This window comes from Cervus elaphus, chromosome 11 (assembly GCF_910594005.1).
Source record: "Cervus elaphus chromosome 11, mCerEla1.1, whole genome shotgun sequence".
Classification (NCBI taxonomy): domain Eukaryota; kingdom Metazoa; phylum Chordata; class Mammalia; order Artiodactyla; family Cervidae; genus Cervus; species Cervus elaphus.
The window spans coordinates 37088933-37105094 of NC_057825.1; the positions used below are offsets into that span (position 1 = coordinate 37088933).

A 16162-nucleotide genomic window follows, 5' to 3' on the forward strand; every position below is an offset into this window, starting at 1 on the left:
ATAAATAACTTTTTCTTTTTAAATTAATAGGTAACTTTGGAAGCACTCAGTATTCCCTCAGGAGAGAAGGAAAAAAAAAAAAGCCCAAACCGAACTAAGACACCCAATGCAAAATGGTTTCTTTATAAAAATCCTTTTACTCTAATCAGTCTAATCTGAGAAAATTAAGTTTTTTACTCCTGTTTTCTTTGGGAAACAAAATAATAGCTACCACCCTTCAGAGGCCGGGATAGCTCAGGCCTTCTTAACTGATCCCTCTAGGCTGCCACTGCAGCTGAAACAGCTATCCTTGTCCCCTGCCTGTGTTTTCTGTTTTGTTTTCCCAAGCCTTTGTCCCTGTTTCCTAGGCGGTGGGCTGTATGGTCTCCTGTTGTCCCCTCTGTTATAGATCTATTTTATTATGGGCTTCATAACTCAGGCAAGATTGTAATTTATCATTCTTCCTCTGCTGTGACAGTCTGCAATATTTGCCCTAGGTATTTATGTAGAGATTTAATAAATTCTAAAATTTATTGGTTCTGCATCAGGCTCAGACGTCTCTACAGAGGCACAGGGACATTCAGGGGTCCTTGGATAAAAAAGAACAGCTGATGTTCTTTGCTTGCACACACAGGCAGTTGGCATTATTGCCAGCCCTTTCCAGAGCTCCTTACATAAGGCTCCTGCAGTCGCAGTGACACCAGCCACAGGGGACATCACTCCCAACCAGGGCCAGAGGGCAAATGTGAGACTCACCTGGTTCACCTGAAAAACAAACCAAAAAAAGAGGCCTCATTAGGCGGTGATCCAGCTCTTTCACAAGCACAGATTCTAACAGAGGCTGATTTACAAGAAGACTCTACCCAGAGGCCACCGCCCCTCCCAGAAGACTTGTTGTTCTAGTCAGTGACATTTTAACCCATCATTAGAAATTCTGGAAAGGGGTGAGGCAAGGTAAGGTTGGCTTGGGGGGAGGGGCAAAGGGAACCAGAATTAACTGTACTAACTGTGTGCCAGGTACAATGATAATCACTATCCACAGGATCTTCTTCTGCTCCACCCTTTGCATAATTATCACTGTCCCCATTTTACAGATGGAGAAACTGATGTTCAAATGCAAGGAGGAGGCTTGTTTTAGATCATGTATTCCCAAGGGACAGAGACAGGATTTGCACCCATGGTGGACAAAGGAGGTGGGCAGACAGAGACAGGTGGTAAAGAGGACAGGGAATGGGAAGAAAGGATAAGACCCCACGAGAGGCCTACTGACCCTGAAGAGGTAGAAGCCAATGGCGAGGTGAGGCTTCCGGTTGCGGTGCCGGTGTCTGGGCTTCTGGAGCAGGGACACCAGCACGCTGCAGAGCATCTGGGACCTCCTGCCCTCCTGGGGCCTCCAGACCGACAGCAGGAACTGCGGGTTCTTCCAAAATGTGTCTAGGGCAAAACACAGCAAGGTGAGACAGGTTTCCCTAGCATCCTGCTCGCCAAACCACAGGGAGGGGCACAGATCCAGGGTGCCTGCCTGGGATTCCCACTCCAGGGCCACCTGGACAGAGCTGGCGCCTCTTCCACCATAGCTCTGTCCCTCTCCCACCCACCTCCTCCACCTCGGGTTCTTTTGTGGACACACAGGCCAAAGGTTACTCTCCCTGTATTAATAGTTTTGGCCCAGCACACTGCCTGGCACAGACTTTGTGTCCTGTATATTCATTGCCTGGGTTGGTGACTGTGTTAACTAACTGGAGAGTAGATGCCCCTGGTGCCAGGGCAGCTCCATGTTAATGGAGACCAAGCCTTAGCTTATGGGCAGCTTCAGCCTTTGCGGGGGACATTGCTGCTACTGCTAAGTCACTTCAGTCATGTCCGACTCTGTGCGACCCCATAGATGGCAGCCCACCAGGCTCCTCTGTCCCTGGATTCTCCAGGCAAGAACACTGGAGTGGGTTACCATGTCCTTCTCCAATGCATGCATGCATGCTAAGACGCTTCAGTCGTGTCCGACTCTGTGCGACCCCATGGACAGCAGCCCACCAGTTTCCTCTGTCCATAGATTTCTTTAGGCAAGAATACTGGAGTGGGTTGCCATTTCATTCTCCGGGGGGGACATTGAGGGGGAGAGAAAGTCAGAACTAAGACCACTGTGACCTTGCTGAGATCCTACCCCTCTAATCTTTCCTACCATGGAGATGGCTCAGTACCTCCACTGTGGAGAAAGGGATGCAGTCCCCAAACCATTGCACTTGGAGAATGTATATGTGTTCATCTCTTGTACTTGATGACCTGGGAATCCTTGACTTTGTTTTCCTATCAAACTCTAAGTAAAGAGGGCCTGATACATACAATATAAATACTAATCTCAATCCTGCCTGTTACCCCGTTGTTACTTCAGCATATCAAAGGCCTTGTCCGAAAACCGCAGAAAGATGTAACTTTTCTATTATGCACATGCACCTGTGGACTCCTGGTGCTGGTTGGGAAAGAGAACCCACCCTCTACAAAGTTGCAACCCCAACAGATGGGCAGCTTGACAGCATTCTATGCCTCTTTGCAAATTAGGGCAAAGGTGTCCCATCTTCCCGCTTGACACAGCCCAGGGCCAGCACACACAGTTCGGCCAGCAAAGCCCCCTACCTCCTCAGCCAGGTGCCCTGGGCAATGGCTCTGCCCACAGTCCCACCTTTGCCTGGAGAAGCTGCCACATTAGACACGAAAGCCTCTGGCTTCCATATACAGACTCACCTCGGGGCGACTTCATCCGGCCCCCAGCAGTGCTCCCATTCTTCCATCTCCCCTCCAGCAGGGTGTATGACCACTTTTGGCCCACCTCCTGAGTCAGCAGGCCTGGGCTCAGTTTACAGATGACCAGAAGCATGAAATGTGCTTTAAAGTCCCGCAGTGACATCCTGTGTAGAGGATGAAAGAAAGAAAAGAAAGTGTAGTCGCTCAGTCGTGTCCGACTCTTTGCGACCCTGTGGACTGTAGCCCACCTGGCTCCTCTGTCCATGGGATTCTCCAAGCAAGAATACTGGAGTGGGTTGCCATTTCCTTCTCCAAGGGATCTTCCCGACCCAGGGATCGAACCTGGGTCTCCCATATCACAGGCAGATGCTTTACCCTCTGAGCCACCAGGGAAGCCCATGGAGATGACATTCAGTCATCAGGACCAGAGGGAAGCTGTAACTAAGGACTGGGCACCTAGCCCTCTCTAGACCCAGAGCCCCATCCTCCATGCCCTCAAGCAGACCCAGGAGAGTGCGGCTGGCTGGAGCAACATGAGGGTCCATCACCAGCAAGTGGTGCTATGGAGAACTCTCTGTGGCTGAAAGCAGCCTCCAACAATGGCTGCCTGAGGGCAATGATCCTGTGCCACTGACGGTGGTGATAAAGCAGAATTGGGGTATTCATAGCTGTCCATTGATTTATACATGTTCAATGAGAATCACAAAGATCTGTTCCTAGTCATCTATTGATAAAAAAATCTTTGCCCCTGCAGGCTAACGTTATGGCCCAAGGCATGCCACCTGAAGCAGCAGATACTCCATTTACTCTCTGTAACAGGAAAGTAATAGTATTTTCAGGGCTCTTGAGTTCAATGACCTCTTTAAGAATAAGTCTGAAAAGGATTGGTAAGGGGAAAAGAGGGCCCCATGGGACAGGTTGGAAGTTAATAGTAAGGGTGAAATGCGGAGGAAACCAGGAACAGGTGGGTCTCATGTCAGACACCCAGAAGCAGCATCAGCTCAGGGCGTCTGGTGGTCTTTCATAAAAAGAGGTGAGAGGCTTTGGGGTGGGTGGGATAGTACTGCTTTGCTCTGGAGGGCACAGGTGCAGTAGCTTATAGTTTGGCAAGAAACAGCAGTCAGAGAGGAGGTGGTGGCCACCCCCACGCTCTGCTCTGAGCACCCACTGAGCTCCATGTCACAGGTCTCTGCTCTGATCACAGAGACTGTGGATGTTGGATTGCCCTGCTAGGCTGTGAGCCCCTCAAGGGCCTTCTTGGTCTCCTAAAAGAAATGCCTGGCATATATGAGGCACCCCATAAATGTCTGCTGAATGGATGTCCTAATGTAAGCCAGGGCGTGTGTTCTGAGTCCCTGCATCAAATACCAGAATTCTCCGTCATCATCTTTTCTCAGCAGGATAATCTTCTCCTTGGGGCTCAGTAGATCCCACATACTCGAGCTGAAAACAGAAAAGAAATGTTTTCATGGGGGAGGAATGGATTACAAAGGATATGCAAGAAATTCTTCTTGCATTATAGAGCAGAAATTATTTTGCTCTATAACGGGCTTAGTCGCTCAGTCTAGGCACATCACTTACTCTGAGCCAAGCTCTGGACTAGGCTCTTGACATGTTTTATTTTATTTTTTTGACATGTTTTATTTTATTTAAGGATAACAACAACTTTACAAACTGGGGGTTTTTATTGTCATTTTTGTGTGCATGCGTGCTAAGTTGCTTCAGTTGTGACTGACTCTTTTGTGTCTCTGTGAACCATGCCCCTCGAGGCTCCTCTGTCCATGGGATTCTCCAGGCAAGAATACTGGAATGGGTTGCCATGCCCTCCTCCAGGGCATTTTCCCAACCCAGAATCAAACCCGTGTTTCTTATGTCTCCTGCACTGGCCAATGGGTTCTTTACCACTAGCGCAACCTGAGAAGCCCCACTGTCATTTTTAGAGATAAGGAAATTGAGGTTAAAAGAGATCAGGTCACTTGCTTGAAGCCACAAAGTTATTAAATGTCAGAACTACCACTGGAATCTATATTGCTATTTCTTTTTTTCACAACCCGTCATTTTGGACTTTATTTCTGGCCATAGAAGAGTAAGGCTTTCATGTATCACTTCCCCACTATAAACAGCTAAAAATGGGACAAAATACAGGAAATAATTGTTTTTGGACACAGACAGCAGGCAGCACAGAACTGTGACCCCAAGAGGAGGGAGACAAATGAAGTGAGCCCTAACACTGACTAGACTCCTGCCTGAAACTAATTCCCCAGACACTGATGCAGGGACAGGGACCCCAAAAGAGCCTGGCAGTCTTGCTAAGTGTAGGAGACAGTCTGAAGTTCAGGGAGGACAAGGAAGCTAGAATTTGCTGGAAACAGTGCCCAAGAGAAGAGGGCTACTTAAGGAAGGAGCTCCAGAGAACTTCATAGGGGGTCCCTTGAGTCTTTGACTAAAATAAAATCTGTGCATACATGAAATGAAACCCCACAAGACTGAATTATACTGAGAACAATTCCCAGAGTTGACACTAGGTTGGAAATCATTTGAATTCCCACCAGCCAGGGTTAAAAGACCTTATAGAATACGTGGGGTCTTTTATAAAGAACCCAAAGATTCTACACCTTAGTAGTGAGGTCAAATTATCCCCTCAATAAAGTTTTTCCTAGATCTGTCCTAAAAGAAAACTTCAGAGTATCATTTTAATCCCTAAGCAACTAAATTTACAATGTCCAGCATCTAATAAAAAATTACTAGGTGTATGGAGAAGCAGAAAATGTGATCCATGACCAGGAATAAAAACTGACCTAGAAATAAGAGAAATATGATTGAACTAGTCGATAAGGACATTAAAACACCTATTATAAATATGCTCCATGTTCCCAAAGATGTAAAGGGAACTATGGACATAATGAAAAGAGAAGTGAAAGATATTCTCAAATGGTATCTCTAGATTTAAAAAATATTTATTTAAAATGAAAACTACTTTGGATGAGACTAACTGCAGATTAGACACTATGGAATAAAGTCCATCATTTTATTTAATCCTTATCACACTTCTGGCTCAAAGAAGGTTGCTTAAGATCACACAGCTAACAAAGTCAATTTAACTCATTTTTTCCTCAAAACAAGCACTTGTTTTCCTAAACAAACTACTAGCAACAGCATTATGATGCTATATTTCTGTAACACTTTAAAATTTATGTATATCTTTGGATGCCATTTTTCCACATAGACCCAGTCCCTCTGACAATTCTCTTTATTAAAACATAATAAATAGAGTGCAGTGCAACCTATCAGGAGTAAAATTCCACTTATTTTTCTGAGCCTTCAATTTTTCATCCATAAAAATGATTCAGTGATGATGCACTTGTGAAAATGTTTCTGTACTCTTAAGTGATATGTGAAAGTGAAAGTCACTCAGTTGTGTCTGACTCTTTACTATCCCATGGACTATACAGTCCATGGAATTCTCCAGGCCAGAATACTGGAGTGGGTAGCCTTTCCCTTCTCCAGGGGATCTTCCCAACCCAGGGATCCAACCCAAGTCTCCTGCATTGCAGGCAGATTCTTAACCAGCTGAGCCACGATGAAAGCCCAAGAATACTGGAGTAGATAGCCTATTCCTTCTCAAGCAGATCTTCCCAACCCAGGAATTGAACCAGGGTCTCCTGAAGGCAGATTCTTTACCAACTGAGCTATCAAGAAAGCCCCCAAGTGATATGTAGAGTTAAGTATTACAAATCTTCATTGCCAGAGGGGAAAGGGCTATAACACTTGGTCTGCCTTTCTGCCTGTGCCCTATGCCAGCCTGTAGCCTGTAAAGCCCACATTCCTTTAGGGTTGATTTTAGGCAGAAACAATCCAAAAGTAGGTATCTAATCAGAATGTCCAGAGGTCATTAAATGTAATTAGAGTGTAGGGGCCAATCCTGATCTGTCTGACCCTGACTCAACAAGCCCAAGTGTACACTGATTAGAAAGAGCAGTGGACTAGATGCCAAAGCTTGCTTGAGTCATGCTGCGAGACCTTAAAGAGTTCACTTAATCCAACCAGTCCATCCTAAAGGAGATCAGTCCTGAATATTCACTGGAAGGACTGATGCTGAAGCTGCAGCTCCAACACTTTGGCCACCTGATGCAAAGAACTGATTCATTGGAAAAGACCCTGATGCTGGGAAAGATTGAAGGCAAGAGGAGAGGGGACGACAGAGGATGAGATGGTTGGATGGCATCACCGACTCGATGGACGTGAGTTTGAGCAAGCTCCAGGAGTTGGTGATGGACAGGGAAGCCTGGCTGCTGCAGTCCACGGGGTCGCAAAGAGTCAGACACGACTGAGCAACTGAACTGAACTGAAGCATCAGTTTCTTCATAAGTAAATGGGGATGAAATCACCTACCTTATAATAGTGTTGTTTGGAGGACTCAGTGAAATGATAAAAATTCAAAAGGTTTAGCACAATGCTGGCAAGCTCTCAATAAATATTAACTTTAATTATTATAATGAATGAAGTGAAAGTGAAAGTGTTAGTCGTTAAGTTGTGTCTGACTCTTTGCAACCCTATGGACTGTAGCCCGCCAGGCTCCTTTGTCCATGGGATTCTCCAGGCAAGAATACTGGAGCGGGTAGCCATGTCCTTCTCCAGAGGATCTTCTCCACCCAGAGATCAAACCTGGGTCTCCTGCATTTACAAGCAGATTGGTCTGCATATTTAAGCATTGTATATGCATGTGTGTGTGTCTGTGTAAATCACTTTGCTGGACACCTGAAACTAACACAACATTGTAAATCAACTATTATTCAAATTTAAAATAATAATAATTATAAACATGAGGGATTGAACCACACAGTCTAAAAGCTTTCCTGATTCAACCTGAGACCAAAAGCATGCACTGGAATTCGTGTGCCAACAACAAACTTCTTTGCCGCCTTCACCTACCCGGTCCTCACCCCTCCCAGCCAGTCTCAGACGTTCACCTGTCACTCCAGTCTCCTCTCCACTCTATCTTCCCCCAGGGGTTCCGCAGCTTCACGAGATACTCAGGTCCATGTCTGGTGGTCACCTGCACAAAATGAGAACCAGTTCAGGTGGCTGGGCTAGAGGGCCAACAGCAAATGCTGCAGATATCTGGGTGAGATTCATGCCTGCAGCTGAGACCTTGAAATGAACCATCAGAGGCCCTGGGAGTTGGCAGAGGAGAAAATGGCTCTGCTGTTTTGCTTGCTGTGAGACCTAAGGCAAGTTACTTAACCTCTTTGTGTCTGTTTCCTCATCTGTGAGAAGAAGTTAATGGTCACATCTATTGCATGAGTTGAACATTCAAAGATATGTCTACTGAGAATCTGTCAATGTGATCTAATTTGTAAAAAGGGTCTTTTCAGGTATAATTAAGTTAAGGATTTTGAGATGAAATCACCCTGGATTAGTGTGGGTCCTAAATTCAATGACAAATGTCATTACAGGAAAGGGAAAGACAGAGGAGAAGGGCATGTGAAGATGGAGGCAAAGACGGGAGCTATGTGTCTGAAGTTAGGGAAAGCTTGAGCCACCCTGAGTGGGAGGAGGTACAGAAGGATTCTCCCCAAGCCATCAGAGGGAAGATGGGACTAAGGACACCTGAATTTCAGACATCTGGCTTTGGAAAACACTGTGAAAAACACATTTCTCTTGCTTTACATCTCCCAATTTCTTACTAATGTACCTACTCATAGGACTGTCGTGAGCATTGAGTTAACACTGGTAAAGCAGTTAAGACAGTATCACACACTAAGTGCCACATTTTGTTAAATAAATATAAAATCATAAAAATAAATATTTTAAAGTATAAATTTTGTTATCTAAATGTGAAAAATTTCTTGACACACCAAATATGATTGATGGAGATCTAGGAGATAGAAGTCAGGTATGAATGGAGTTGAAAAAAATCTGAACCAGAGTTAAAGGGAATTGGAGGACTTTGGGGAAGACGCATCCTCTATAGAGTAGCAGAAATTCTCGAAGATTCAACCTGCTGATTCCTTATCTCCATGCTCTGCTCCTGCTGCTCCCTCCATTAGGAAGGCCCTTCTCCCCTGACACAAATCTACCCATCTTTTAGGGCCAACTCAAGGCCACCTACCCTATAAAGCCTTTTCTGACTTCCCTCCAGCCCAACCAGATAAATGTTTTCTCTCCTACCTCTAAACCCCAGAAGATTTTCTTCATTGCTTCCTTCTTTCAGCTTCTACTTTGCTTCCCTATAGATTTCAAATATGATTTGTCTCCATACTTGATGGTAAACTCTTTGTAGGCAGGGTCCCTATCTGGTTCATCTTCCTCTCAATGTTTAGTAAAGTTCAAAAGGTAGAGAGCAATGGAAGGAAACTGGAAGATGGTTGAAAAGGAGCATGTGAGAAAGAAGCATGAATTTGAAGGGAAACCCCATTCCCATTTAGCATATCATTTAGCAGCCCAGGGCAAAGCAAAGCTCAAGAAATGGTTATGAGACACAAGAGGGCTGTGAGTATGCTTGGTCACTCACTCATATCCAACTCTTTGCAATCCCATGGACTGTAGCCCATGAGGCTCCTCTGTCCATGGGATTTTCCAGACAAGAATACTGGAGTGGGTTGCCATTTCCTTCTCCAGGGGATCTTCCCAACACAGGGATTGAACCCACAGCTCCTATGTCTTCTGCATTGCAGGCAGATTCTTTTACCCACTGAGCCATCAGGGCTAGACGGCCGATTGGCCAGGGCCACCCCATGGCAAGAGAGGCTGGGATGATACTTGGAGGCAGCAAAGCCTGAACCCACCATTTCACCCGAGAAGAGTGGCACAGAGGTCTGGGGAGCCCACCACCTGCTTCAGCAGGCCCACCAGAGAATTCACCCCTAGACAGGGCACAGATAGTTAACAGTCACCAAGACGAGGTAAGGCATTGGGAAAAAGCCCTGGAGAGAAGGGAGAGGTGGAAGGGAGACAGAGGGGCGCGGTTCAACTCACCTTCCAGATGCCTGTGAGTGTATAGGCGTGGCCGTCCACCAGCCCATTCTCCAGCACCCGCTGCTTCTGCAGAGACGGAGAACTCCTGTCAGTGCTGTGTGGGGCACAGCTAACCTGCAAGTCGGGGGACCTGCTGGCTGGAGCAAGGGTTTATGGGGAGGGTTGGGAGAGACCTATGCGGTGTTTCCCTACAGTTTTCAAAGCCCTTCAGCACCCACAGTCTCATTTGAGCCTTTGAAGAAGTCAAGGGGCCATTCTGCAGTGATTATCACCCTGCTTTCCGGAGGGCAACTCAACTCAGAGCTGCTAGGCCATGTGAGGTGACACGATGGTCATTAGCGGAGGCAGGGCTAAACTGAGGACTGCCTACTCCAGTTCCGGGTTCTTGTTTGTTATGAAACTAGACAGTGATAGCTAGCAGAGCCGGTAAACTGCCTTGCATGGAGTTGACACTCCAGAAATGTTAGCTCCCTTCTCGGCACACCATCTGTCTTCTACGGGGTTCTTGCCTGCCCCGGGGGCTCAGCTCTGCTCATTTAGTTTGAACATCAGGACTCTGGGTGCGGGAGTTGGGGGAGTCCGGGGCATACACTGAGGCAAGAGAAGCAGCTGGTGGGTGGAGGGAAGGGGAGCAGGGGAGGAGGCTGTCCTGCCTGGGCACGGCCCAGTCTCACCCCACAGTGGGTCTGGCAGCCAATCAGGGTTCTGCTGCAGGCGGCTCGGGTTAGGACATCCCAGAGGTTGTCAGGGGCTTCTGCCAGGTTGATGGTCATTGTCACCCCTCCGGTGAAGTCCACAAGGGCTTCAGACACCTGTCCACGCTGCAGGTCTTCATAGGAGCCAGAGAGCCTGCCCAGGGAAGGAACAGATGTGAGGGAAGGAAGGGTGTTTCTACTGTACACAGCACAATCCAAACAAGACTAAAGAACCCCCTGCTTGGTTATTCCCAGGGCGTGTGTCTGCTATCCCTTCCTCCCATCCCAGGGGCAAAAAAGAAATACATACTCAGTTTCTATCCCTACTACACAAGTCCATCCATCAGGGAAAGGTAAGACTCCAGAAATGTTGTTCCAATGGGGTGACCCTTACATAAGAGACCCTGGATGTGTCACTTCTATATTTGCTGAGCTATGCCTCAGTGTCTCACTTGATAAACTTCCTCTGCCTCTTCTTGCCTCCCTCAATGTTGATGAGAGAGAGACAGAGACAGAGGAGGAGGGAAGGGCCAGGAAGGAAAGGGGAAAGGTTTGTGCAGTTGTCTTACTTAGCATAGGCCTTTTCCAGAAGAGCTCCCCAGAACAAGTTCTTGTAGGTGGAAGAGACAAAAACCAGCTGGCCAGCTTCATTCACAGGTAGTCGGTCATCCACCACGACCGGAACCCACTTTCCAAAGTGCCAGAACTGGAAGGAGAGAAGGTCATGGAGGATGGTTAGCCCAGGGAGCAGAGACATGACTCTTGCAGAACCCTCTTTCCTATGGCCTCCTCCAGGCTGGGGCACCCAGGGGACACTCACCCAGAATTGGAAGATGCCAGCATACTGCTCCGTGAAACTCTGATTCAGGGGAACAACGCGACTCAGGATGTCCTGGTGCAAACTCAGAGCTTGCAAAGCCGCCAAGAACCAGCAGTCACCTAAACCAGAGAACACAAGGTATCCACATGAATCTGCCGGACACACATGCGAAGACCGCAAGTGTCTGCACGGATGTACTGTACAGGCCTGCACAAGCTACCAGTGTCCACGTGAATCTACTGAGGACTAACTGCAGGCAAGAAGTGCCTAGTCCCAGTTGCTATCCTCTCTGGACTTGTGGACTAGTTTAAGAGGAAGGAATTCTGTATCAGAGAGAAAGATGGTGAGTGAGCAGAGCAGGGGGCAGGGAACATTGTCTGGAAATCAGACTTGACACCAAGAACTGAACCATATTCCTAGACTAGTTTTTAGCTTCCCATATGCCCCGACATCAGGAACTGGGACCCAAATCCAACCAAACTTTTCTAAATCCTGCTTCTGTAACTGATTTATGCACTTCTGAGAAAACGTCAACCCTTCTGGACTCCATTTCTCTGTCTGTGAAATGTGTATGACTACACATGTGCCTTCCCTCATGGCCAAGGGTTTTTCCTCTTCCCTCTAAAAAGAAGTTGGGTTGAGGATAGATCTGCTCAGATCCTAAAGCATCTAGTAACTGGTATGCCAAGAAGGACTCATTACAGGAACTATGGTAGGGTGAGTCCATTTTCCCAAGATGAAACCCAGACCTGGAAACTGGTTAGGGAGGAGGATCGTTAGGCAAGGTGTGGCGTTCCCATGCATCCTCAGAGGACCAGTTGTGATCGTTCTCCCAGAAAATGACAGCATGTCAAGATGGAGCTCAGGGTGGCCATTTCCTCTCTTGGGATCTCTCAAGCCCCCTCCTCCCCACCCCACTCTGCCTTGGCTGGGCTGGGCTGGCAGGTGCCAGGTGTGTCTCGGGGCTGTGCAGACTTACCTACCAATCCCTGGCACAGATCCAGCCGTTTGGCCTTGGCAGAATAGAAAAGAGGGTTGCTGTGCAGCTCCTGCAGGAACAGACAGAAAAGTCCTTCTGATGGAGAGCAAAGAAGCCCCTGGAGCTACAGTGACCATAGTTTCTCACATCCCTGAACTAGACTTCTGGGCACATGGACACAGAACATATGTGAAATCAGGGCTATTTCGGGATTCTGCCCACTGTATTTCTCATTCCTTCTTGCTGCTCGTGTTAAGTCAGAGTGCTAGAAAACCCTGGGTAGATAGTGAGAAGTAGCACTTGTCCCTAACATGCCTTTTCTTGGAGTATCTGTGACAAACGGAAGCATCTGTTTTCCGGGGTGTTCTCATTTTTCCTAGAGATCTTCTCATCCCCACTATTCTCCCTGCTACTCCTCCTTCCCACCCGCAACCCCCGGTCTAACGGGTCTCTTTGGCTTCCATGCTGAGATGCAGGTGGGGGTGGCGTCAAGGGGAGAGTGTGGGCTGGTCTCTGCTCCACGGCACACCCTAAATCCCTCCATCTTTGCCTGGGCTCCCTTCCACAGGTCTCGCAGCAAACGGGAGAGCTGGGCACCACACCACAAGGTCAGGTTCGTGACAGACTTGCTACCTCAGCAGTTCCCCAGATTCTCTGGGAGAAGGAGAGTCTTGGCTGTCATCTAGTATAGGAGGCTTACTGGGGAATTTACACAGAGGGACTTGGTAAGTCTGGGGTTGCAGGTTCTGATGGGGTTGGCTGATAGAGGACAGAAAAGGGGAGGATTTGTAGCCCGGAGTGACTTCATTCTGTTCACCAGCCATCTTCAACTTGTAAACCAAATTTGGGGGAGCTGGGTTGCCTTTCAACACATTAAGAAGTTGCCTGTGAAAGGAATTGTTGGTGCAATTCACAAAGAGAAGAAGACTTTTGTAAAGTGATTAGTAGCTTCTTCACCTAGGTGTTTCATGAGCCAGATTTGGGGAGGGGAGTATTAAACTTCCTCTCTGATAGATGGTATTGGTCAGTCACATGGAGCCAAGCGGTACATTGAGATATATTTCTGGCTGCAACTGTTCCGTGTACTTCAGGGCAGGGGGTAAAGGAGTGCTTAGACCCCTTTCAGGATCACCCTGGATTTTCTCTGGAAAATGGGAATGTGGGGACTTCCCTGGAGCCCTTCACGTGGGGATCAACAACAGTGAGTAAGCCCTGAGCCCTGGGCAGACGGTCTGGTGCCACACTGCCCGCGTGGGGTCTGGAGGCCCCTTACCGGAGGCCGCTTCCACTGCAGGCGGCTCGGCAGCTTCCGCAGCAGAGGACCGCTGCCGATGGAGCGCAGGGAGGCCGGGAAGCTCTTGTCCTCAAAGAGACTGCCATCGCTCAGGCACCTTTCCTTCAGGGCCTCGTAGTCCTGTCTGGGGAGCTGCGAAAAATGCCCCATTGAGTCCTCGCGCCTCAGCTTCCAGTTTCTGCAGACAGGAAACCACATGGCCATGGCTGGGACCACACAGACCACAGGGCCCTGTGGACGGTCTCCGGCGCCTGAAACAGACAGCAGAGGGTGCCCAGTGTCCTCACGTTCTGTTGAGGCTTTGCCAGGCCTCCGGGGAGGAAGAGGAAGATGGAGGGATGGGCTGGTGGTGCAGGCGAGGTGGGGGTAGGGGGAGAGGCCATGAGAACAGGACTGAAGCACCTGGTTTATTCTCATTCCAGATAGTGGGGGACCTGGAGCACTGTTTGTTTAAGTGTTGGGGTTTCTGGTGGGAGGTCCAGGCTCCCACAGGGAGTCCTGTGGGAAAGGAGGGTCTCCCCAGTCTCAGGGCTGAGTCCTGGGCCCCTGACTGTGCCAGGGCCACAGGGCTACTCCTGCTTAGTGGGGACACAGGGAAGGGAGGAGTAGGAGTGAAAGCTCTGTTCATGGACTTGGGGGTCCATGTGCTACACCTGGAAGCGGCGGTGGCTGCCCCTTCTCTGCCCCTCCAGGGAGTCGGAGAGCTCTCACTCAGCCCTCCGCCTGGTCCCATGGCCTCCTTCATCTTCCCTGAAAAACCATGTCTCTTGCTTTCCCCCTTTTATATGTTCTTCAAAACAACTTCCTTGAAGACATTTTTGGCAATGTGAAAAAAAAGTCACACATGTAGTGGCAAAGGCCAAGAGTTGCCTGAACCTCGCCTTTCACTCTTTTTTCTTATTGGTAGAATTCCAGTTTTGGCTGTCCAGCTGCCAGACTTGATTTCCCTGGGCTTCTTGGCAGACAAGACGGCCACCATAGCACCTGGTTCACAAGGTGGCAGTGGACATCTATTAGGTGGGGCTTTTGGAAAAGCTATAACTTCACCAATAAAAAAGATAGTCTCGGGACTTCCCTGGTGGTTCAGTGGTTAAGAGTCTGCCTTCCAACACGGGCTTTGATCCCTGGTCCTGAAACTAGGATTCCATATGCTACAACTGAGCCTACGCACTGCAACTACTTACTGAGCCCAGGCCCTCTGGAGCCCACGGGTAATGAGGAGCCCATGCACCACAACGAAAGATCCCACATGCTGCAACTAAGACCCAGTGCAGCCAAAAATAAATAAATATTTTTTTTAAAAAGGCTCAATGGTCACTATTTTTTATTTCCTCCCTCTCCCTTTTCTGGAAAGTGGATGTGATGCCTAGAGACGGAGCAGCTGTCTTGCAACCATTAGGGAACAGCTGCACGCTAGAAGGAGTCTGGATCTCAGGGACTGCTTTGAACAAAGGCACCAGCTTTGGGTGGTTTGCCTCTAAATGTCTTCTTACATGAGAAGGATAAAACTTTGGCTTACTTAAGCCATGGTAGTATCCGGACTCTGTAAGGTTCTTTATGTCAGCCACTATCCAGATGCCTGCTTCATGCATTTGGTTGAATGCTATGCTTCAACCAAAGCATTCTCAACTGGTACTCAATGGCATATTAAATTTTACATGTATTTTTTAGGGGGTCAGTGGGTCCCTTCTTTGAAGCTAATCAATGAGTTTCATATTAAGAGGTGTGCAAGCCATAGGCCCTACCAATCTAAATATTCTAGCACATCCAAAAAAATAAATAAATATTCTAGCACATCCTTGAATCTCCTGCATTTTTGTGCAGTTGTGATTGGTTAAGTCATTGATTTTGAGGCCTCTATTATTTGCATTCTTATCCACTTAGAGAAAGAAAATGTCAGAACCAGAATATGCCTTGAAAAACATGTTGTCTAGTATTTCCCCAAATTACTTTAGCAGTGGGGTTCTTTCTTCATATGAAAGAAACCCCACAGAAACTCAAGGGTGGAGACTTGAGGTTGCAGCTTGGACCCCAGTGCATATTTGCAAAGTTTCTCATTGTATGGTTTGAAAATCACCAGCCTTTTCTAGTCTGCCTCATTTTTCAGGTGTTCACCTGAAACCTGTTCACCCATTCACTCATCAAAAATTTTGTTGGAAACTTGTCATCTGCCAGGCTTGAGCCAGGCACCATTCTCCAGAGATGGTCCCCATCTTCATGACTCTGACAGTCTAGTGGGGGTTTAAATGACCTTTCCAGTTGCATGAGGAAATTGAATCAAAGCCCAACCCAGAACTCAGGACCCAGGACTCTGGTTCCCATTACAGTGCTCAGCCCTCGATGCTAGGAACTCACATTTGTGTGAAGTAAAGCCCTTGGGACAGAATGTATTTGCACTAAAAGTCACCTACACACAGTCAAATGAAGTTTGAGTATTCCCTCACAGCTATAGAAGCAACCTAAGGGCCCTCTTCACTTGTCAAGATCTTACCCATCCTCCAAAATCCAACTTGATGCCTTCTCCAGGAAGCCTTCTTTGAATGTGTAGCCATCACTGAGCTTCCCTCATCCTGACTACCTTCCGGCCCCCTACTGTAGAGGAATCCCTACTGCCCTCTACTTGGTGCTTCTCAAATTATCATTCATGAAAGACCTGTATTCTTTTCTTTCAAATTTGT

General features: G+C 47.7%; 1 protein-coding gene across 1 annotated transcript in view; it reads right to left on the bottom strand.

The window, feature by feature from the left end:
• CAPN14 (calpain 14) overlaps positions 1-16162 on the bottom strand; it is a 38163-nt gene that overhangs the window by 15418 nt on the left and 6583 nt on the right. Inside the window, exons 2-12 of the mRNA XM_043916321.1 lie at positions 13464-13735; positions 12191-12260; positions 11212-11330; positions 10961-11097; positions 10371-10545; positions 9697-9762; positions 7689-7774; positions 4087-4161; positions 2719-2882; positions 1250-1413; positions 736-744 (exon numbers count right to left, since the gene is read on the bottom strand). Of these exons, the coding sequence (XP_043772256.1) occupies positions 736-744; positions 1250-1413; positions 2719-2882; positions 4087-4161; positions 7689-7774; positions 9697-9762; positions 10371-10545; positions 10961-11097; positions 11212-11330; positions 12191-12260; positions 13464-13688 (1290 nt within the window). The 5' untranslated portion in view covers positions 13689-13735. The remainder of the gene's footprint in view (positions 1-735; positions 745-1249; positions 1414-2718; positions 2883-4086; positions 4162-7688; positions 7775-9696; positions 9763-10370; positions 10546-10960; positions 11098-11211; positions 11331-12190; positions 12261-13463; positions 13736-16162) is intronic.